The following is a 22782-nucleotide window of genomic DNA, read 5'->3' as shown; positions in this document are numbered from 1 at the left end:
TAGTTAGGAGAGACTTTTATTCAAAGATATTTAAAAGGGAGGAAACAGGGGGAGCCTGCAAGTGTCTCAAGGTTCAGGGCAAATAAAGCTTGTCTTTTGCAGAGAGGCACAAGCAGGGCTGGGAAGAACCAAATGTGGGGAAATGGAATGAAAGGGTGGCATGATTAGAGGGTAGATCAGAGAGGATTTTATGCTAAGACTGTTCTGTTCTCAAGAGGGATTCACTGCTGGCTCAGGCTACAGGCACACCAAAGTTCAGGGGCTTGGAAGATGGAAAGAAGCTTAACCATAGTTTGGTTAATGAACACTGTGTTTCAATTGATCAGTGGAGTAAACAGTTCAGCTCATCATTTATGAGGCAATGAATGGGAATTTGGAAGGTCTGTATGTAGCTTTGTCATAAGTTAAACAGAGATCTTCTAAGTCTTATCTAAGTCTTATGGGAAAGAGTAGTTCTTTGCGGTAGGCTGTTTTCCAGAACACAAAAATGAGGGGATTCCTTTAATCATCCCTGTCTTCTAGGAGTGAAGAGCTCAGGTAAAATTCAACATTGTCAGTACGCTCTGGTATGTGAATTCCATCTTCCCAATAGGGGTCACCCTGTTCTTCTCAGCCAACATAGATATTCCTGCCCAGGAATTTAGGTGGGACCCCTCCAAGTCCCCTTTCCTGAGTGTTTATTTAAGGCTTTGATTCTTCCTGCTTGACCTGCCAAGAGCCTGTCTTATCCTCAAAAGATAAACTCAAGATAGCTTCATGATCTTTGTTTCCAAACCACCATCTCCAAGGAGGATGATGGACCACCCACTCCTTGGAAATCGGCATCCTATGGGCTGAATGCAGCTCACAGAAGTGCTTTGTTTCAAATGGTGTTTTGCTTTGATTTTTAAACTTGAATTAGATGCCAATGTTAAAAATCAAAATATTGAATCTAAAAATCCAAATTCCCAACTTCTCTGGAAAAATGGATTGGTCTAGTAATTCTGGTCTGCATTTCTATTGTATGCCTCCTACGGTATTTAACTGAATTCTTGACAGTAAAGTGTGCCATTGAAAAAGTTCTGTTTATGGATCCAAATATTGCTTTGGATGCTATTGCTTTTATACAGCCTGATGAAGGAGAGGCATGAGCTCTCCATCTCCAATTTACCGTTGCTCCTCTGAGCCTATTCAGTCATTTATGTCACTGTATGTGTTTAAGTATTTCTATTTCCTACCGCCAATGATTACTTTCAGTACCAAAACAACTAGTCAAAGAGTTTTTACTTGCAGAGATTATGTTAATTAAAGGAGCATTTAGGAAAATTGCTTACTATTTACATGTAATTGCCTGACCACATAATAACACTAACATGTATCCTTAACCAGGCAGCAGCCCTACTTCACTGGACATTTCACTTGACTATACCAGCATGCTCTTTACATGGTCAACTTGTGTTCATATGCTGTGAAATCATGTGATTTGGTCAACTCCTACTTGGTTCTTGCTTACACCTTATAAAGAGGTAGAGGCTGTTGGTAGTTACTGGTGAATGTGAGAGGCCTGGAAGGACATACTTCCCTATCCTTTGGATGCAAAGTCAGCGCAGTTTGTAGCTTGGAGTTAAATCTGTGGCATTTGGAACATAAACAAAGTCCTCTGTCACATAAGCATTTCCAGTCTTCCTATTCTCAGGACTAGAGGCCCCTCCCTGGCACTTTTACAGATGTTTGGGTCCATCTCCATCACTTCCCACAGCACTGTACTCTAATGACCTATTTCTGTGTCTGTGTCCCACTTAGAGTTTGGGCCTTGTTGGGGGAATTATGTATTTTCCATGATTATAGGCCTAGGCCTGGGCAGCCCTTGAGGCAGGATCCAGAGATACAACATCCATCCACCTTCATTAGCGTAGTGAATCTCTCTACTTTGCGTATGCCTGAGTGAGGCATGAAATCTTTAGACACACAGATATTATATGACAAAAAATAAGTGCATCAGTTTTCCAGTGACATTTAGTGTTCCTGGTGTCTGCTTCTCATTTCGTCTGATCTGGTGTCTCCTTATCTCTTAATCACAAAGCTCCTTATCCACGACTGCCTCAGGGAGGGGTTTTTTAGACATCCTGTCTCTGTTCTTGCCTCCTGGGAGCAGGCCTAAAGATGACTATCAGTTCACTTGGTAATTGGTATATTGCTGTCCATCCAACCCACAGTGTTCATGCTCTGGCAGTTTCCTTTGGGCATTTATACATTGACCACCTTGCAAAAGATACCTATTGGGCTGTGTCTCTATTCATGGACTGAACTCTACCACGGAGGTTGTAGAGCTGCCATCTGCCAGATCCTGACTTGTAAATGTTCAGGAGGTATGGCCTGACCTTGCCAAGGATTCTAGGCCTGAGTGCTTTCAGTTCTTTGGGTACTGACTAAGCACTTACAGAGATCCCCCACTACCTCCCACCTGCCCCCATCTCAGTGCCTAGGAAATTCGTCTTTGACTATGTAGCATTTATATGGCATGATTCCCTAGGAAATCTCACCTATTCCCCAACCTGTTCTGTCATGCCTGACACTGCTTTAATCACTAACACTTCCATTTACCCAGCAGAGTCAAAGTTTTTAAAAACCTCTAGGAATAGTTACATTTATTAAAACTTAAACTTTTTACTGAAGTATAACATTCATACATAAAAGTACACCAACCAGGGGCACCTGGGGGGCTCAGTCAAGCATCTGAGTCCTGATTTCAGATGCTTAGGTCATGATCTCAGGTTTCTGAGATCGAGCCCCTCGTCAGGCTCCATAGAGAGTCTACTTGAGATTCTCTCTCTCTCTCTCTCTCTCCCTTACCCTCTGCCCCTCTCTGCTCTCTCTCTCTCTCTCTAAAATAAATAAATAAATCCTTTTTAAAAAAAGTATATAAACCGTAGGTGTTAGTGAACCACTCATGTAATGAATGTAAGGATCAAGAAACAGAATATTGTCATCTCCCTGTAAGCCCTCGCCACTACTGTCTTGTGCCCCCTTCCAGTCACCTCATCTTCACCCACCAGGGAAACCATTATCCCAAATCATAACAGATTACTTTTGCTTCTGTTCTTTATATAGATGGGATTGTATTATAGATATTCTTTTGCATATACAATGTTTCTTTTGCCCAGTATTATATTTGTGAGATTTATCTGTGCTGATGCATATAGTTGTGGTTCATTTTCTTTTATTGCTGCATAGTCTTCCATAGTGTAAATAAGCTACAATTTATTTAACTATTCTAATGCTGATGGACATTTGGGTTGCTTCCTGTGTTTTACTTATAAATAGTGCTGTTATTTATAACTAGTGTTTCCTAGTTCAGGTCTTTCAATAAACATATGTACACTTTTCTGTTGAAAATACACTGAGGAATGGAATATATGAGACATGGGATATATTCATTAGTAGTCAATCTGTCCTTTCCATTTAGCAATTCTGGTGGGCATGTAATGGTGTATATGATGTTCTTAATTTCCATTTATCTGGTAACTAGTAGAGATGAGCACTTTGTTTTATATGCATTGGCCACTTGGATATCTTTTTTGGTGAATTGTTTGTTCAAGACTTGGGCTAAATTTTCTATTAGGTTTCTGCCTTTTACCTAATGATTTTTAAAGTTCTTCATATAATATGGTAATTTGTTAAATGTGCATACTGCAATATTTTTCCTACTTCATGAATTAACTTTTCATTGTTTAAAAAAGTCTTTTATTTTTAATTTTTATTTAAAAAAAGATTTTATTTATTTATTCATGAGCGACACAGAGAGAGGCAGAGACATAGACAGAGGGAGAAGCAGGCTCCCTTTGAGGGAGCCTGATGTGAGATTCGATCCCAGGTCCCCGGGATCATGACCTGAGCCAAAGGCAGATGCTCAACCACTGAGCCACCCAGAGGGCCCTAATAAAGTCTTTTAAATGAACAGAAGTCTTTATTTTTTTTCTTTCATGGTTAGCCCTTTGTGTGTCCTGTCTAGGAAAAATTTTTTTTATACCCTAAGGAAGATATCATGAAATATCATGGAGATGTTTTCCTTTTTTTTTTTTGAAACTGACTTTTGTGTATGGTGTAAAGTAGGAATCAGTACTTTTTTCCCATATTATTCGATTGACCCAAAACTATCTATTGAAAATTCCACACTTAAAACTATGCCATTAATCGTGGGATTACATATGTGTGGATCTGTTTCTGGGCTCTATTTAAGTAGCAGTTAATTGTTAATCTTATTCTCAAGAAAGAATGCTTGTTATTTGATTCTTTCCTCAAGTAGCATTCATTACATACTCATTATGAACTAGGCATCATGCTAAGCATTTTCGCTGCATCATTTCATTTTAACATCAATAACCCCTGTGAGATAGCTACTAGTATAATCTCCATTTTGTAGATGAAGAAATTAAGACTCAGAGAATTAAATAATTTGCCCAAGATCTCCCACCTAGTAAGTGAAGGAAAGTCTGGCTGACTTTGAAATGTGGCTCTTTACTGTTTTCCCAGAGAAGCTTTTTGAACTTTTGCAATAAGAGTAGGTATGTTGACAGTGAAGGGTAATGGACAGGAGTGAGACCTACTTCCCTCACCCCCACCACACACTTATTATAGTATTGTTGCTTTATTTGAGCATGGCATGTGGCACTGGTGTACATTTAAATTTTCACATTCATTGAAATAGCACATTTTATAGATTAGGAACCATAGGTTCATGCCATTTACTAGGTACTTGGCATAGGATAGAATATGTTGTTCTTTTTTTTTTTTTAAGATTTTATTTTTTAAGTAATCTCTGTACCCAACAGGGGGGCTGAAACTCACAACCCTAAAATCAAGAGTCACAGGCTTTATGACTGAGCCAGCCAGGTGCCTGCATAGAATATATTGCTGCTATTATACTATATATTCTATATATTTCTTTATTATTTGTCAACCTTTGAGGGTAAGGAGTGGCTTTTACATATTTGTAACCCTGATAACTAGAACAGTGCTCTGCGCAGAGCAAGCACTTAATACATATTTGTGTTTTTATAGTTGTTGATTGCTAACTTGAGATTTTCCGTTCAGGTAGGTTTTCTATCCTGCACAAATTGTTTTTAGTTCAGATCATGTGATCTATCCTATTTTCTCTCTTTCAATAACTGTTGCCTCAAAGGGAAAAATGCAAATATTTGGCTGAATGGTCTGGCAGCAACAGATCTAAAATTCTTAAAATGTTAGAACCAGGGTCTACTTTCCACACAATCAATGAGTTAAAAAGAGAGGGATAAATTGACAGAGACACACAGACAGAGAGAAAACTGAGTCTTGTTGAGAGACAAGCACTCATAGTTCTAGACCTTCACCAGGTCTGTGGCTTTAAGTTCTGTGCTTTAATTTCTCACCTGCAAAATGGGGCTGATAACAGAAACATACCAAGTATGGTAGAAAAATGCTTTTAAACGTCAAATACTAGTAGAAAGTAAATTGAATACAAGGTACAGATGTGCTTGGTTTTAGTAGTAATAAAAGAACTAAATATAGATTTTAGATATTTACTTAAAAACGGACTGCTTGACAAAGTAATTCAGTGTTGTATAATATTAAATTTAAAGTACTTTATATTTTTTGAGTAAATGTTTTTATCAAAGCATAATCTGGGACGCCTGGGTGGTCAGTCAGTTTAGCATTGGACTGGATTTCAACTCAAGTCATGATCTCAGGGTCCTGAGACCCAACTCTGCATCTGGCTCGGCACAGTGTGTGATGTGAACCCTGCTTAAGACACTCTGTCTCTTCCTCCTCTTTCCCCCTCCTCTCCCCTCCCCTCTCAAAAAAAAAAAAAAGTATAATCTGATTGTATTTTGAAATAATCGAATTTACAATAACTTAACTTACAGATTTTTAAGATCACATTCACTGCATTGAGTAAAGCAGGATTTATCTGTAATTTCTGTCAGGAATAGAAGGGGGCCGTGAATATCATTATCTTCTGTTTAATGCAAAAGATGTAAAATGGTATCTATGTTAGTGCCAAAGTCTTCTCTAAAACGGGCCCGCTGTGAAAGTCAGTGGCTTGCCAGTTCGACTCAACAACTACTTAATTAGCGCTTCTGATTTCCAAGGAACTGCTGCTGCTCGTGGGGAGGCAGCGAGGGTGAACAGCATCAGCTGCGGGCAGACGGACATGAGCCCAGCAACCAGTCTGCAAAGCAGAACGGAGCATCATAGCATGGAAAAGGTAAAGCACAGGGAGAACCTGGTGGAGCTCAAATAATGTAAAATTTGCTATATGTGTTTTTTTTTTCTTTGTCTTCTTTTTTAAAAAGAAATATTTTGGATCCCTTTTCACGTGTGCCAGGTGGTTGCCTGCAGAGAATCCGAGACCCTGTGCCATCTCCCCTATTCCCTGTTCTTCCTTTCCTCCGATATTCCATGAGCTCCTCTGCCACCAGCACAGCATTTGGAATGGTATCTATTGTGTGGGCGGTGAAATGATGGGAAGTTATTTTTGTTCTAATTATGAGAACTGTTTTATGTAAGGGGGAGGAGAGGCAGATCGGAGACAGACGCTCCGCGAGGATGCTCCGAGGAGGCGTTACTAAGGTTACTAGAAAGAGGACGGCAGGTGATATGCAGGCAGGGCTTTTTCTAAAACAAAACATTTTCAAACGCAGGGCGTGGGCGTCGTGTGAGCAGTGCCACACGACATCAGACGATGGGCTCCCGAAGGGAAGGAGGCCCAGGAAAAAATCGAGGGCTTCGACTTGAGAAAGCAGGAAGCCTCTGCCTCCGCCCCGGGCCCCGTTCTCCGCCGCCTTCGTTTCCCGGGGCTGTTCTGGCTGTAGCACAAGGTCGCCGCGCCCCCAGACGGAGTCCTGTAAATGTGACACGCGGCCGAGTCGGGCCGGAAGCGGCGCCCAGTCGGGACCCGTAGAAAGAGGCGGGGAGCCGGCGGCGGCGGCGGCGGCGGCGGCGGCTGTCGCGGCGGCGGGGCGGTGCGGCCGGCGCGGACCGGACGGGCGCTGCAGCGGCGCGCTCAGGCCGTGGGTCGTCGCTGTGGCCGCCGGGAAAAGGGGGAAGGACTCCGCGCGCGTCCTGGCAGAGCGGGGAGGGGGGACGGGGCGTGTGATGAGGGCCTTGAGCGTATCTGGGGTCGGGGAGACGGCCCTCCAAACTTGTCCCTCACATGGTGCTAGTTGATTATCTTTTTCTGTTTGTTTGTTTGTTATTCTTTTGGTAGGTTCTAGAAACACCCGGCGTCTCCCTTCTCGCATTTCTCTCGGCCCTTGTCAGTTGATTCGTGGCCTGAAGTGAGTGAGAGCTTCTCCGTGCAACCTCTCATTTGAAATGGGTATGGGATGCAGACGCCAGAGAAAAAGGAAGTGGGCGAGGGGGAGCAAGGGTAGAGGTGGTGGGAACAAGGTGACGTTGATAATGGTCAACAGGTACGGGATCGTTACAGGTCAGACTGTCCTCTAAGACTCTTGGTAGGCTGTAGCTCCTTTAACGTGCAGTCCCCTGCGGGCGGTAGGCTGACTACTAGCCTCACCGAGGCCCGGGGAGGTTAAGGAACATGCACAACGGAAGACGAGTGGGAGGCTCAGAGCAGGGTTTCCCTGTGGTAGGCTGATGGCAAGATAAAATCTCTAAGCCCCACACAGCGGCCGGCCTCCTCAAGAGGCCAAGAAAGTGAGGACCTCCGCGGTGAGAGGCTGGCTTGAACAGACGTGATAGGACAGCTGGAGCAAGGGGTGTGAGACGGAGGATGACGGACGTGCCTTTACCTCCAACCCGGGCTAGGACCTCCCTCTCTAGAATTCTGTGGGCCAGGGAGGAGAGGTGTGCCCCAGGTACCAGAGTTTGAAAAAGATCACAGACTTCGTTTACTCGAGGTGGCCACCACTAGAACGAACCTTGTCTTAGGTCCAGGGCCAGAAAGCTTAGGGAGTGCTTTCCTCTTTTTCCTGCTGCACTTGTAATAGTAAATATTAAAGTTTAGACATTTTGATGGTATCATTTGACCAGGACTAGTTCCTTGTGGCCGTATGAATTGAGTATGACATCAAAAGTCAAATCATCTACTGATTTCCCATTAATGTGTGTCCCAAATTCAATATAATGCTGAAACCAGAGGTTTCCAACACAACTGAGTGACAATTGAAATCTTTCAGTATTTCTAAGAATTTAAGTTAAAGAAATGAGTTGGAACAAGATAAAATTAACTAGGCCAAAAGGCAAGACTGTTTACCTCAAAGAAACTCGGTTTAAAGGAAAAAGGAAACCTCAACATGTGTGGAAATAAAGATAGGAAAGTTTTAATGCATCGATGGTGTACTGTTCACGGATACAGTAAGTCTAGTGGAGTATAATCATGTTAGCATATTCCAGAGAGGCAATCTGCAGTCGTTGGAATCATGAGTTTAAGAATCAAGTAGGTCAGTTTAGCCACTTATCTGCTATAGAATTGATTTACTTAACTTTGTCCTTGATTCCTTCATCTGTAAACTGGAGATAATAGTTCCTAACTTACAGAGTTAGCATCATTTGTTAAGGACCTACCATAATGTCTGGAGCATAGTTGATAATAAATACACAGCAACTGTTAGTACTCTTGAGTCCAAAGTGAAGCATCACAACCCTGTGTGCAGTCACACAGCAGCTTCTAGAGCTTGTTCTCAATGAGGTCAAAGAGTAGCCTCCTGGTTGAGTCATTTTCTGAAGGGTAAATCTGTTATTTCAAAGTGAATGAAAGTTTTAGGTGGCTGGGTAGCCCACGAACAGTGATATATCCACCATGATCCATTAAAATTATTACGGCTTTTAAAGATAACTTATTTTTGAATTATTGTGTTTCTTGAACTATGGCAACTTAAGTTCTAAGTAACTGACTTTATACTCCTTTACAGATGCATGGTCATGGAGGCTATGATTCTGATTTTAGTGATGATGAACAAGTTGGAGAATCTAACAAAAGGAAAAAAAGGTAAGTAATTTTTTTTATCTGTGTTTCAGATCGTTTCTAGATTGCGGTGAGGTATAAATAAGTATTTGAAAATTTTTGGATTGTGTTTGCATGGGAAGACAGTGTTGCTCTACTGAATGAATTTTTGTTTATTAAACTATAATGGATTGACTTGAGAATATGAGAACAGTTATGTGAAAAATAAGAAAGTAATGTTTAACTTACTTAACGGGATTTATGGAAAGGGAAGTGGGGGAGGAAGGAAATCAATTAAAATTCTTAGATTTCTCTGTTGCGTCTATTTTTCATCCAGCTTTTAAGGACTTTATTTGCAAACGTCAGAGCTAAGAAGGGGGCTTGGTTGGTGGTCCCTTTGCAAGTACGTGACTTCAAAATGAGGTTAATGTGGAGGGTGAGATTGTGATACAGTGCAGTTTTATGGTTTTGTGAATGAACAGACTAAATGCTCAAAGGAGGGAGCTCATGGAAGTTTTTATTGAATTGGAAGGGACAAGAGCTGTCAGCAAAAAAAACCTGGGCCTTATAAGAAGTGTGCATCTTGGTGATGTTGCTGTGTTAAGGGGCATTGTTTTCAGCTTTTAGTGCTTGGAAACTAGATTTTATCTGTTAACTTAGGAGTGGTTGACTGATTCATATTAACCAAACTTATAAAAATTGCTTTATTGCAGACTGAGAGCCATATCTTAGGCATACTAAATGGGACTGAACGTTTTGTTAGATACTCAGACTTCATGGATAACCAAAAGAATAGAAATAATCATAATAAATTACATTGTATGGTTTTTTACATTTTCAGGATTTTTCATTCAGAAATACTACATTGTAAGAATAGAATTTGAGTAAATCTAGTTGAATAGTTTCTACTCTAGGGTTATATCTATCTTCTTAACTAGGGATGATCATCTGTAGTCTATATCACTTATTATCTAGCTATTTTTTTATATTACCAACCAAAAGCTTCAATATCTCTACTTTACAAACAGGAGAATTATGACACAAAGAGATCAAGTAACTTAACCTTGTTTAAGATTAAGATAGTAAATGACAGAGCCCAAGTTTGGATCCTGAAATCTGGGTGGCCTGACCTCAGAACCCATTCATTAGTTTCATCTTCTCAATTTTTATTTATTTATTTATTTATTTATTTATTTATTTATTCATTCATTCATTCATTCATTCATTCATTCATGAGACAGACAGAGAGAAAGAGAGAGAGGCAGAGACAGGCAGAGGGAGAAGCAGGCTCCATGTGGGGAGCCCAACATGGGACTTGATCCCGGGTCTCCAGGATCACACCATGGGCCGAAGGCGGCACTAAACCACTGAGCCCCCTGGGCTGCCCTCTCTATTTTTTAAGTATTAAATAAAGTTAAGAAATTAAGTTATTGGAGCAAGACTAACATGTCTCATTAAAGATCAGTGAGTCTTTTTTAAGACTTGAATTTTTAAAAATGTTCCAATTATTAAAGTATAAAGGAACAGCAAATGCCTTTTGAGAAAATAATTTATAATAATTTTTCTTTTAATAATTTTTGATAATTTTTCCTTTTATAATTTAATTAAATTTTCTTCATCACAAACAGGACAATTGAAGATGATTTACTGCTCAAAAAGCCATTTCAGAAAGAAAAACATGGAAAGGTGGCCCATAAACAAGTTGCAGCAGAATTGCTGGATAGGTAGGTACTTCAGTGTAAATTACTTTTTTTTTTTGGCTTAAGATGTTTTTGTAAACTCAGGGACTTGGAGATTTAATTATATTAATTAGAATATGGACATTTGAATTTGTTTAAAATTTGTCTTAACAGGGAAGAAGCAAGAAATAGAAGGTTTCATCTCATAGCTATGGATGCTGTATCCTTTTTATATTTCTAGATTTTTATAACCAATACAATATTTTAAAATCAATTTTTTTATTTCATAAAATCTTGTGAAGTCAGGTAGACCTAAATTATGTTTTTAAAGGTGTTTATTGATGTGCAGTCTTGTCATTTATACTTTTGAGTACAATTCTGTTTTATTAATACATAAGAAAGATTTAAAGACAAAAATAATAAAACATGGGACGCCTGGGTGGCTCAGTGGTTTAGCCTCTACCTGCGGCTCAGGGCAAGATCTCCAGGTCCTGGGATCGAGTCCTCCCCTGTAGGGAGCCTGTGTGCCTGCCTGTGTCTCTGCCTCTCTCTCTCTGTGTCTTTCATGAATAAATAAATCTTTAAAATAATAATAAAACATATTACTAATGATCTATAAATAGGTTTACAAAGTCCATGAACCTGCAGTTATTTTTCCAACCTGTATTTGCCATGCTCTCAACATTTCTCATTTTAGTACTGCTTTTATCTTTAGTCTCATTTTAACTCTTACTCTTTTACTATTTGGTTCTTGGCTTTTTAAGGTCTTCGTAAAACTTGTACCTAAAAGTAGATAGATGGGTGTGTGGACTGTCCTCAGACCTGTTGTGGCTTCATCTCTCAGGCATGACTTGGGGCTATCCTTAAGCTGTATCTTGCTCCCCCTATTATAGCCATGTCTCACTTCAGCTTTTTGGTAAGACTGTGGCTCATTATTCTGACTGCTACCACTGGCCATCCATATTACAGTTGGGAATGTTGGAGAATGAAAGAGAAGCCAACCAAGACCTATAGTGTTTCTTGGTATTTATTACAGTCAGGATTAAGAGAAGGAGATGATGGCAATTAGATACATCATCTACCTATTGACATCTGTTTCACTTTGTTATCATTCCTAATCTTTTTCTTTAACTTATAGAAATTATCTTACCACCAATTTATTCCTCTTCTAACCCAATGGCTTGGCTTTCCCATGGATCTCATCTGCCACTTGTTCCTTTAGTATTTCAGCATCTGTTGTGCCTTCTATGACCCCACTCATTTGGGGGATCTAGTTATAGCCTGGTGAGTGTGAAAGTGTAGGTCCCCTTTTCTGGCATGGGGAGAGGTTGGGCCAGGTATTTCTAGGATTTTTGGCTAGAGTAGGGTAGATATTGTCTAAGTTTCCTCATGTTAGGCTACCCTCTCTCTTGGTTATTCAATTAGAGAGAGCAGGCTTTTGTTGGGACTCTTCTTGTCTATGCTTGTTGGGATTTTTAGGTTGCTAGCTTCTTTATTTCTAAGTTTGAGTTTATGAGTCAAAAAGAAAACCTGAGTAACTTACTACCATGTCATACCATAGGTCTTGAGCTCTCTAGCTGTTACGCCTTCGTCTCCTCACCTTTCAGAGTCTTATATTTGTTTTAGATATAATTTCCAAGGTTTTTAGTTGTTCTTGGTGGGAAGAATAGGGAGAAGTACATTTTTGTCTACAACCATCTTCCTGGAACCAAGGTCCCATTCAGCACCTATTTTTGTAAATAAAGTCTTATTGCCACATACCTGTGCTTATTCATTGAGGTGTTATCTGTTCCCGCTTTCATGCTAAAATGACAGAGCCAAGCTGTTGTGACAGGTACCATATTGCCTGCATATGTACCATTAACAGAATTTGCTAACCCTAGTTTTAAAAGATTGAGGTGACTTGCCGTGGTTGTATGACCAGCTAGAGACAGGCTAAGAGCAAATCTCTGGATATCTGGCTTTCTCTTTTTTCTTTTCTGAAAAGGTTAGCTGCTTTGTTGCCAGTTTTGGAAGTATTATATTCTGATTCAATATTCTATTAGAACATATTGTGATGAATTAAGTCATTATTTACCTTTGACATAATAGGGTGTAGTCAGACAGCATTATGGATGAGGTCAGTTCTGTAATTTGCATGCTCTGCTCTGGAGAGAATACCATTGAGCTTTTTAAACGAAAAATTAAATGCTCGTATATCTTGTTATATTCCATTAAAAATAAACATGACTGGGATGCCTGGGTGGCTCAGTGGTTGGGTGCCTACCTTCGGCTCAGGTTGTGATCCCGGGATCTAGGATTGAGTCCCTCATTGGGCTCCCTGCAAGGAGCCTGCTTCTCCCTCTGTCTGTGTCTCTGCCTCTCTCTCAGTCTGTGTCTCTCATGAATAAATAAATAAATCTTTAAAAAACAATTAAACATGACTGAATTCCTTAAATATTGAAAGTATAAAAAAGAACATCTGATTTGTTATATTTACATATTTTTGAAAGCCTGATATTAGGATTTAATATATAAAATTTATATCTTCTATTTTAGAGGCTTTTTCATTACTAGAATAATTAAATTATATCTTATAATAATAAAATGCAATTTGTACTCCTTACCTTTAATTTGAAAAAATATTCAAAGCAATATAAATGGTATTCAGTAGAAAATGAAAGCCCCTCTGCTCTACATTGTTGACTCCTTCTAACAGTTTAATATTTAACCTTTTAGATATATTTTTTAAAAGATTTATTTATTTATTTCAAAGAGAGAGAATGCCCACCTGCATGTGAGTGGGGGGAGGGGCAGAGAGAGGGAGACAAGCAGACTCCCCAATGGGTGTGAAGCCCCATGTGGGGCTCAATCCCAGGACCCTGAGATCATGACCTGAGCTGAAATCAAGAGCTGGACGCTCAACTGACTGAGCCACCCCTGTGTCCCCTTGTAGATATTTTTTAAAAATCATAAGCATGTACAGTATCTATTTGCATATTTATTTATTTATAATTGTTTTTATTTATTTGACAGCACAAGCAGAGGGAGTGGCAGGCAGGGGGAGAAGGAAAAGCAGGCTCCCTGCTAAGCTGGGAGCCTGACATGGGGCTTGATCCCAGGACCTGGGATCATGACCTGAGGGGACAGTAGATACTTAACTGACTGAGCTCCCCAGGTGCCCCTGTATTTGCATATTTAAAAAACTAAGTAGACTCATACTGTTTTTCTCTCCTTACTCATATATCATAGGCACAGAACAACTCCTGAGCAAATCAAATCCTTAATTTTTTGCATTTCAGTATCAAAGGCATACAAAGTTTGTAAATGACTATATTTTATACTATGGTGGCAAAAAAGAAGACTTCAGGCGATTGGGGTAAGTGTCATGAAGCTTACATAGAATGTGAGAAAGGTGTAGATGTCTTTAAAGATCCACAGCTACTGTGTCTTCTGATTCTGTCATTCTTTTCTGCTTTCCATTCCAGTTTCCTTATAGTACCCTAAAGTGAAGAGGCTATCCATAACTTCTTGCTAAGTACCTCATCATGAATCCCATTTCTCTGGCAACAGGCCTCAGGTAGCCTGTTGAGCCAGATCTACGCCTGGCAATAATAGGATATGTGAGGGATACTCATGTGCCTGATATGCAGTAATTTTTTTTTTTTTCCCTGGGCAAGGATCTTTGAACTGATTAACTTCTTAGACTCAATGTTTGGGCTTGCTTTTTTAAAAGATAGGGCAAACAGGAAAAAAAACAATTCCTTCCTATATTTGAGGCTCTTCTATCAGAGACTCTTGGTTGTGTGGGTTTTTTTCTCTGACTTAATAATTTTCTGAGTTAGGTAGAGCCTTAAAAAACTTTACATGATCTCATCTACCCCAAATTTATCTCCCCTCTCAATTTAGCCTATATTCCCCAACACTCCCTTGTTATACCCCCAGACTGTTAGGATCTTAAAATACACCCCCTCTCCCCCAGCATTCTCTAATTCTCTTCTGCCCTTACTCAGTCTTTCTAGAAAGCTGTAGTGAAATGAGATATGGAAAACTCTTCATATAGTTTTTCAATGTGAGCTCAGTGGGATGGGGTTACCGACTTTTTTTCAATTCTGAACTTATTTTCATAAGTTTTCCTTATCCATTTAGTGTTTATTCAGGTTTCTCATCCTGGCTTTGGTCGTTTAGGACCATCTGTATAATTGAAGCCAGTACGAGAGGTGAATGGATGCCTTATCCACTTGCTTCTGTTAACAGCACTCATAAGTGTTGTTTGAAAATATGAAAATCGTTTTTATAAATATATATATACATATGTATATATTCACACAGAAAACTATATCTTCACGTATTTTCTCTCAAGTGTTAAAAAATCTCACAGAATTGTTTAACCTCCTAAATTTGACTAAATTTTGTGGTTATGTGTAATTGAAATAGTTTTATTTTCCAGGGAAAATGACAAGACAGATATGGATGTTATACGAGAAAATCATAGATTCCTGTGGAATGAGGAGGATGAAATGGACATGAATTGGTAATTTTTTCCACCTGAGACATAATGCATAATGCATACTTTAGTCCTGTCTCTCCTGTTCTCTCTGTGTTTTCTTACCCTGCCACCTGTCCAAGGCATTTAGCCTGTGCATGGAGGATAAGGAGGACATAAAAACGTGCCTCAGAGTATTGAGTCTGGTTTGGTTCTTTCAGTAATTTTTAGCAGTTTTAACTAACTTCTCATTGCTTCACTTTGTCTTGAAAAGAGAATTTATTACATTTTTACTGTATTGTTTATTGTCCTGTAATACACATTTTACAAAATTTTAAAAAATATTTTGAGAAAAAGTAATACCTGAAAGTGGTTTTATTTATTTATTTTATTATTATTTTTTAATAAATTTATTTTTTATTGGTGTTCAATTTACCAACATACAGAATAACACCCAGTGCTCATCCCGTCAAGCTGAAAGTGGTTTTAAAAGTGCAAACATTACAAAAGATAAAAAGCAAGGAGTAAGTCTCCTCTCCTCTGTCAATCTTCTAGTTTCCCTCCTTAAGAGAGCCACTATTAATAGTTAACATCCAAGTAGTCTATGCACATGTAAGTAATAGGCCTCTTTTAAAACATTAATATTTATATGATATACGTTATTTACTTGGCATTGCTTCCAAGTGGCAAACTGTGGTTGAATTTCTAAATGTAAAAGATTTATCTATTTTTTATGGCTCTAGGGAGAAGAGACTTGCAAAGAAATACTATGATAAATTATTCAAGGAATATTGCATAGCAGATCTCAGTAGATACAAAGAAAATAAGGTATGCCTTCCAAATATTTATAGAAGGTTCTTATTTAAGTATAGTATTACTTTTAATTATACTATCATGCCCCACGTTATTCTTTTAAAGGTGCTAATTCAAGTGTAGGTTGTCTTGTATCTATGAAATATCATCTGGATGGTTTAACCTCTGCAGCTGTGAAATTTACAAAGGGCCCCCTTAGTCAAGGGTACTTTGTGAGCTGAGGCATGAATAGTCTAAAATTAAACACAAGTGGCTACTGGATCCTGTTTCATCCGGACTCTGACCTAGAGCCTTTACTGATTATAATGAATGATTTGACACTGCAGGATGATGTCTTGTATCATGGATGGTGTTTGAAATTGATTTTTTTTTTCAAATAAATTACCATCTATAAAGACGCAGGTGCACATCTTCTTTTATATCAACGTCTGTTTTAGTAGAATTAACTCTTACCAGTGCTATTTAGTAATGGCAGATTTCCATTCTTGCTTTACATCTTACTTTAGTTGATACTAAAGTGATTTTTATTTCTATCTCAAATTTCACATTTGCAGCTGGAGAAGGTGACCTGAAAAAGATGATGTCAGTTTGAAATGGGGGGAGAGAATGTTGCATAAATCTGTATATTTTAGATGGTGTACATTTGTATTAAGACAATCTATTTAAAAAATTGTCTTAGATTTATTTATTATAAGTATTTCTTTTTCATTTAATTAGTTAAATCTCAGAAGCGTGATTGGTTTAATATTTTTTTCAATAGTGCCTTTACTATGTGGGTTGCTTCACAATATTTTTATAGATAAGAGTGTCCAGTTTTGCAACCCTGTTTACAAACCCGTGTATGTCATGTAACCCAAAGACTTTCTCAGTTTCTTAGGAACTAGCTCTTCTCTCTGTACTAGTTATTGATCATATCAAATCTAAAAGGCACCACAGTAATTGGAGTTACTTGAAGTTACTACAGTGCAAGTCGAGTATAAAATACAAATCTTTCTAGGATTGCATGATAAAGCAGATTTTTCAACACTGGCTCATTTGTTGATTGCTCTTCAGGATTGATTAAGGATGGGCAGGGCACTGTGAATTAAAGCATGACTGCCTTTCAAAAAAACCCTATAATCTAGTCAAGGGGGAAAAGTGTACATAAAACAATAAATATTTGTATTCTCCATTGAAAATATGTAATATATTATTGGAAATCATACTTTAAAGAGGATAATCTGGAAAAAATTATATTTTCCCTTTTAAAAAATTTATTTAAATTCAATTAATTAACACAATTTACTATTAGTTTCAGAGGTAGAGGTCAGTGATTCATCAGTCTTACATATGTTCCTATTAGAACATGATGAGTAGTTAGATATGAGGGTAAATCCAAGTAAGAAATAAGAAATAGGAAATGTGGAGTGAGGTAAATGCTTTCTTTTTTTTTAAAGACTATATTTTAGAGAGTTTTAAGTTCACAACAAAATTGAGGGGAGGGTACAGGGATTTCTGATGTGCCCCTTACCCCATACGTATGAGGGGGGTCTTTTCTAGAAAATATGACTGTTTTTTGGGCATACAATGTTTGAGGTAATGGAGAGAGTTAAGAGTAGTATCTTTGATTTCCTTGCTAGGATGCATTTTCTCATAGTTTCATTTCTACAAAGACAGTGTTTTATTCATTTTTAATTAATCATCTCCTAGTTTAGCACCTGTTACTTGGGGGCATTTTTAGTGAATTCTAGCCTTTGTCCCACACACCTATTCCCTTCCTTATTACTTCTTCCCTTTCATCACTGAGAGTTTTGTTGGATTGTTGCGTCAGTTAGGAATAGATTCAGCTGCGAGGTCTTGAAGCACTCCTAAATAACACTGGCTTAAATGAGCCAAAAGTTTATTTTTCCTCTACATAGAAGTCCAAGTAGATGGTCATGGAACTTTGTGTTTTCAGGAAGTTAGGATCTCTCTGTCTTACTGCTTGCATGTGTGATCTCTTTGTACTAGAAGGTAGATTAAGAGAAGGAGGCCTAGCACCAAATCCTTAGTAACTCTAGTGTTTAATACAGCCTATCAACAGGAAAATTTATGTCTGGAAAGAATATAAAAAACACAATGAGACAAAACCTCTATGCAACCTTTAACTAGTAGAACATACTGTATTTGTTTGTTGCATTTCCTATCCCCCTATAAGATTGTAAACTTCCTAACATTAGACTCTGTTTTAATAATCCTATCTTCAGAGTGTCAAACTCAGTAAGTAGTTGCTTAATAATTATTCAAATATTTGAATATTATTTGTTGAATGGATTAATGAAGAAAAAATTGAGAGCTATTGGTGTACACATTGGTATGTGCTTCATTGGACATCCCAACATAAATGTTAGATGGCAGGCAATCCTCACATACATGTATGGGTTTAAAACAGAATTAAACAGTTACTTTGAGTTTTTAATTTTTTTCCTAGGCTAGGAGGATTTTATTTTTATTTTTATTTTTTATTTTTTTTTTAATTTATGATAGTCACAGAGAGAGAGAGAGAGAGAGAGAGGCAGAGACATAGGCAGAGGGAGAAGCAGGCTCCATGCACCGGGAGCCTGATGTGGGATTCGATCCCGGGTCTCCAGGATCACGCCCTGGGCCAAAGGCAGGCGCCAAACCGCTGCGCCACCCAGGGATCCCGAGGATTTTATTTTTATTGGATTTTAATCAGAATATTTTTCAAATATTTTGAGCCCTCATTTGCATTTAAAATACAGAATTGTCAAATTCAAGTAATAAAAAAATAAAAATAGGCAAAGTTAATCAGGCATTGAACACTTTATCAGAATTATCTCTCAATACAACAATCTATAAGATTGAGGTTTTTCTACATAAAAAGGAAATAGACTGAGAAACTGAGAAACTTTCCAAGGCCCCAGAACTAGTTAATGAACGGTAGAGCTTAAATTGGGTCTGCATAATTCTAAAGCTGAATTTTTAACCATTTTAGTAAACTGAATAGAAAACTAAGTTATTTACTGAAATTATAGAAAATTAGCATATGAATATGAAAGACCTTAAAAAGAAAAATTATTTTTAGCCAAAAAACAAAGTTATGTTTAGGAATCTGTACAGAAGTTTCACTGCTTTCCACTTTTGGGCTCCAAAGGGTTCCCTTCCTCTTTCCTGTTCTTTACTTTGCCATTGCAGTGGAGAAAGAACCATGCAAGAATGAATAATTTTGGTTGTGTTCCAATAAAACTTTGTTTATAAAATAGGGAGCAGGCCATAGTTTGCTAACCCCTGGGATACTATGTACCAGGTATTATTCTGAATACTTTGTGTGTATTATCCTATTTAAACCTCTTAACCTAAAGAAGTAGGTACTGTATTATCTCTACATTACATATAAGGAAACTGAGGCACAAGAACATTAAATACCTTGTCCAGTATTATAAAGCTGTTAAGTAGTGGAGCTAAGATGTAAACTCAGAGAATCTAATTCTTTTGTACTGTAGTATATTGCCTCTTTACTGTATCAGTCAGTGTCATAAAACAGGATACATATATTTTTTTTTAATTTAGGTATCTTGTGGCCTAGCATTATACCTTTTAATAGGTAGTTCAAAAGTAAAGAAGATTATTCCATAACAGAGAAGTTGGTAATTGTTCAAATGTATTTTTAAATGCCTAGAGCTTCAAAGGAGGAAAAAGCTAGCATGATGGGAATGAGGTTTGCTTTTTTTTTTTTTAACTTTTTATTTTAAGGGTGCTCATAACAAGTGCACTCCTAATCCCCATCACCTATTTCACCCTTCCTCCCACCACCTCTTTGCTGGTAACCATCAGTTCTCTATAGTTGAGAGTCTGTTTTTTAGTTTGTCTTTATATCTCTCTTTTTTTTCCTCTTTGCTTATTGTTTTGTTTCTTAAATTCCACATGTGAGTGAAATCCTATGGTATTATTATGGAGTTATTTCATTTAGCATTATATTCTAGCTCCATCCATGTTGTTATAAATGGCAAGATATTTTTTATATGGCTGAATAATACTCCATTGCGTGTGTGTGTGTGTGTGTGTGTATTTATATTTATATTTATCCATTTATCAATTGATGGACACTTGGGTTGCTTTCATATCCTGACCATTGTAAATAATGTTGCTGTAAATATAGGGGTGCATGTATCCCTATGAATTAGTGTTTTTGTTTCTTTGGGTAAATACTCACTAGTTCCACTTTTATATTGTAGTATAGGTCTATTTTTAACTTTTTGAGGAACCTCCATACTGTTTTTCAGAGCGGCCTTACCAGTTTGCATTCTCACCAATAGTGCAAGAGAGTTACCCTTTCTCCATTTCCTCACCAAAACCTATTGTTTCTTGTGTTGTTGATGTTAGCCATTCTAACAGGTGTGAGGAGATATCTCCTTGTAGTTTTGATTTGCATTACCTTCATGATAAATGATGATGAGCATCTTTTTGTGTGTGCCATCTATATGTCTTCTTTAGAGAAATGTCTGTTAGTGTCTTCTGCCCATTTTAAAAATTAGATTATTTGTTCTTTGGGTGTTGAGTTGTATAAGTTCTTTATATATTTTAGAAACTAACCCTTTATCAGATAAGTCATTTGCAGATACCTTCTCTCATTCCATCGATTGCCTTTTAGTTTTGTTGGTTGTTTCCTTCATTGTGCAAAGGTAGTTTTTTTTTTTTTTAAATATAGTTCTGATAATTTATTTTTCCTCTTGTTTCCCTTGCCTCAAGGAACCTATCTAGGAAAAAGTTGCTGTGGCTAATGTCAAATAAATTATTGCCTGTGTTCTTTTCTAGGATTTTCATGATTTCATGTCTTTAATCTATTTTGAATTTATTTCTGTGTATGGTGTAATAAAGTGGTCCAGTTTCATTCTTTTGCTTGTTGCTGTCCAGTTTTCCCAACACCATTTGTTGAAAACACTGTCTTTTTTCCCGTTGGATATTCTTTCCTGTTTTTTCAAAGATTAATGAATTGATCATATACTTGTGGGTTCATTTCTTTTCTATTCTTCTGTTTTTGTGCCAGAACTGTACTGTTTTGATTACTACAGCTTTGTAATGTAACGTGGAAGTCTGGAATTGTGATGCTTCCATCTTTTCTTTTCTTTTTCAGGATTGCTTTGGCTATTCAGGGTCCCTTGTGGTTCCATACAAATTTTAGGATTCTTTGTGCTACTTCTGTGAAAAATGCTGTTTGATATTTTGATAGGGATTGCATTAAATGTGTAGATTACTTTGGGTTGGGTAGGATAGACATTTTAATAATATTTGTTCTTCCAATCCATGAGCATGGAATGTCTTCCCATTTCTTTGTGTCATCTTCACTTTATTTATAGTTTTCAGAGTATAGGTCTTTCACCTCTCTGGTTAGATTTGTTCTTAGGTATCATATATTTTTGGTGCAATTGTAATGAGATTGTTTTCTTAATATCTCTTCTTGTTGCTTCATTATTGGTGTATAGAAATGAAACAGATTCTGTACATTGATTTTATATCCTGCGACTTGACTGAGTTTGTGGATCAGTTAATAATTTTTTGGTGGAGTCTTTCAGATTTTCTATATACAGTAGCATGTCATCTGCAAATAGTGAAAGTTTTACTTCTTTCTTTCCTATTTGATGACTTTTATTTTTTTGTTGTTGTTGTCTGCTGTAGCTATTTTGTGAGTTGCTTGACTGTTTTTTTACAGAAATATTCATTTTCACTGCTTTTGTTTTTCCTACCTTCATACTCTCATTTTTGGTTCTCTCAGAGTCCCCTTTAATAGTTCTAACAATAGTTCTTGTTAAGAAACAAAACAATAAGCAAAGAGGAAAAAAAAGGAGGGGTCATGAACTCCTTTAGTTTTTATTTGCCTGGGCAGCTCTATCTCTTCTTCTATTCTGAATGATAGTCATGCTGGATGGAGTAGTCTTGGCTACAGGTTTTTCCCCATTCAGCACTTTGAATATGCCATGCCACTCCTTTCTGACTTGGAAAGTTTCTGCTGAAAAATCTGATAGCCCTATGGAGTTTCCTTTGTATGTAACTATCTCGTCTTGCTGCTTTTAATATTTATTCTTTATCACTATATTTTGCATTTTAGTTACAATATGTCTTGGTGGAGATTTGCTTTTTTGATGTTGTTGGTGGTTCTCTGCACCTCCTGGATCTGGATAACTATTTCTTTCCCCAGATTAGGGAAGTTTTCAGCTATTATTTCTTCTAATAAATCCTCTGCCCCATTTTTTCTCTCTTTTTCCAGGACTCCTATAATACAAATATTACTACATTTGATGGTGTCACTGAGTTCCCTGAATCTACTATCTCTTTGCATAATTCTTTTTTCTCTCGTTTGTTCATCTTGATTACCTTCCACCACTCTGTCTTCTAGGCTGTTAATTTGTCTGCGCTTCTTCCTGCCTGTTGTTTATTCCATGAAGCATGTTTTTCATTTCATGTATTGAACCCTTTATCTCTGCTGTTATTCCTTATCTCTGTGTTAATGTGTTAATGGTCTCACTGATGCCTTCCACTCTTTTCTAAAGTCCAGTGAGTATCTTTATGATCACTGCTTAAGTTTTCCATCAGGCATGTTACTTATATCTGTTTTGTTTAGATCTCTAGCCATGGCCTCGTCCTGTTCTTTAATTTAGGACAAATTTCTCGGTCTTTCATTTTGTTCAAATCTTTGTGCTTGTTTCTGTGTGTTAGGAAAGTCAGCTACATCTGTTCTTGGGAGTACTGGCTTTATGCAGAAAAGAACCTGTAGTGCCCTGCAGTGTAGTGTCCCCTGTTCTCCAGGGCTTGGTACTTCTGGGAGTGTCTCCAGTGTATACTGCATGCACTCTGCTGTTGTGTCCTGGCTGCTTTATCCTTCAGGCCAGTTGTCTGCAAATGTTTTCTTTGCCTGTCACAGG

The 22782-nt window shown here is 37.8% G+C and overlaps 1 protein-coding gene across 7 annotated transcripts in view; it reads left to right on the top strand.

Annotated features, from left to right (window-relative positions):
• The window catches only part of LOC112913933 (protein FRA10AC1), a 72074-nt gene that overhangs the window by 27802 nt on the left and 21490 nt on the right, over positions 1-22782 (top strand). The window contains exons 2-9 of one of the 7 annotated variants that reach the window (XM_025990837.2): positions 6111-6226; positions 7229-7298; positions 8895-8971; positions 10555-10650; positions 10780-10825; positions 13887-13963; positions 15035-15118; positions 15814-15898. In XM_025990837.2, coding sequence (XP_025846622.1) covers positions 8895-8971; positions 10555-10650; positions 10780-10825; positions 13887-13963; positions 15035-15118; positions 15814-15898 — 465 coding nt within the window. In that variant the 5' untranslated portion in view covers positions 6111-6226; positions 7229-7298. Of the gene's footprint in view, positions 1-6110; positions 6227-6523; positions 6592-6928; positions 7032-7083; positions 7340-8894; positions 8972-10554; positions 10651-10779; positions 10826-13886; positions 13964-15034; positions 15119-15813; positions 15899-22782 lie in introns of those variants that run through there. The other 6 variants (XM_072739542.1, XM_072739540.1, XR_011997512.1 and 3 more) reach the window with 6 other exon arrangements.

The sequence above is a fragment of the Vulpes vulpes genome, chromosome 15, assembly GCF_048418805.1.
Source record: "Vulpes vulpes isolate BD-2025 chromosome 15, VulVul3, whole genome shotgun sequence".
NCBI lineage: Eukaryota > Metazoa > Chordata > Mammalia > Carnivora > Canidae > Vulpes > Vulpes vulpes.
This window is presented reverse-complemented; position numbering and strand designations above follow the sequence as displayed.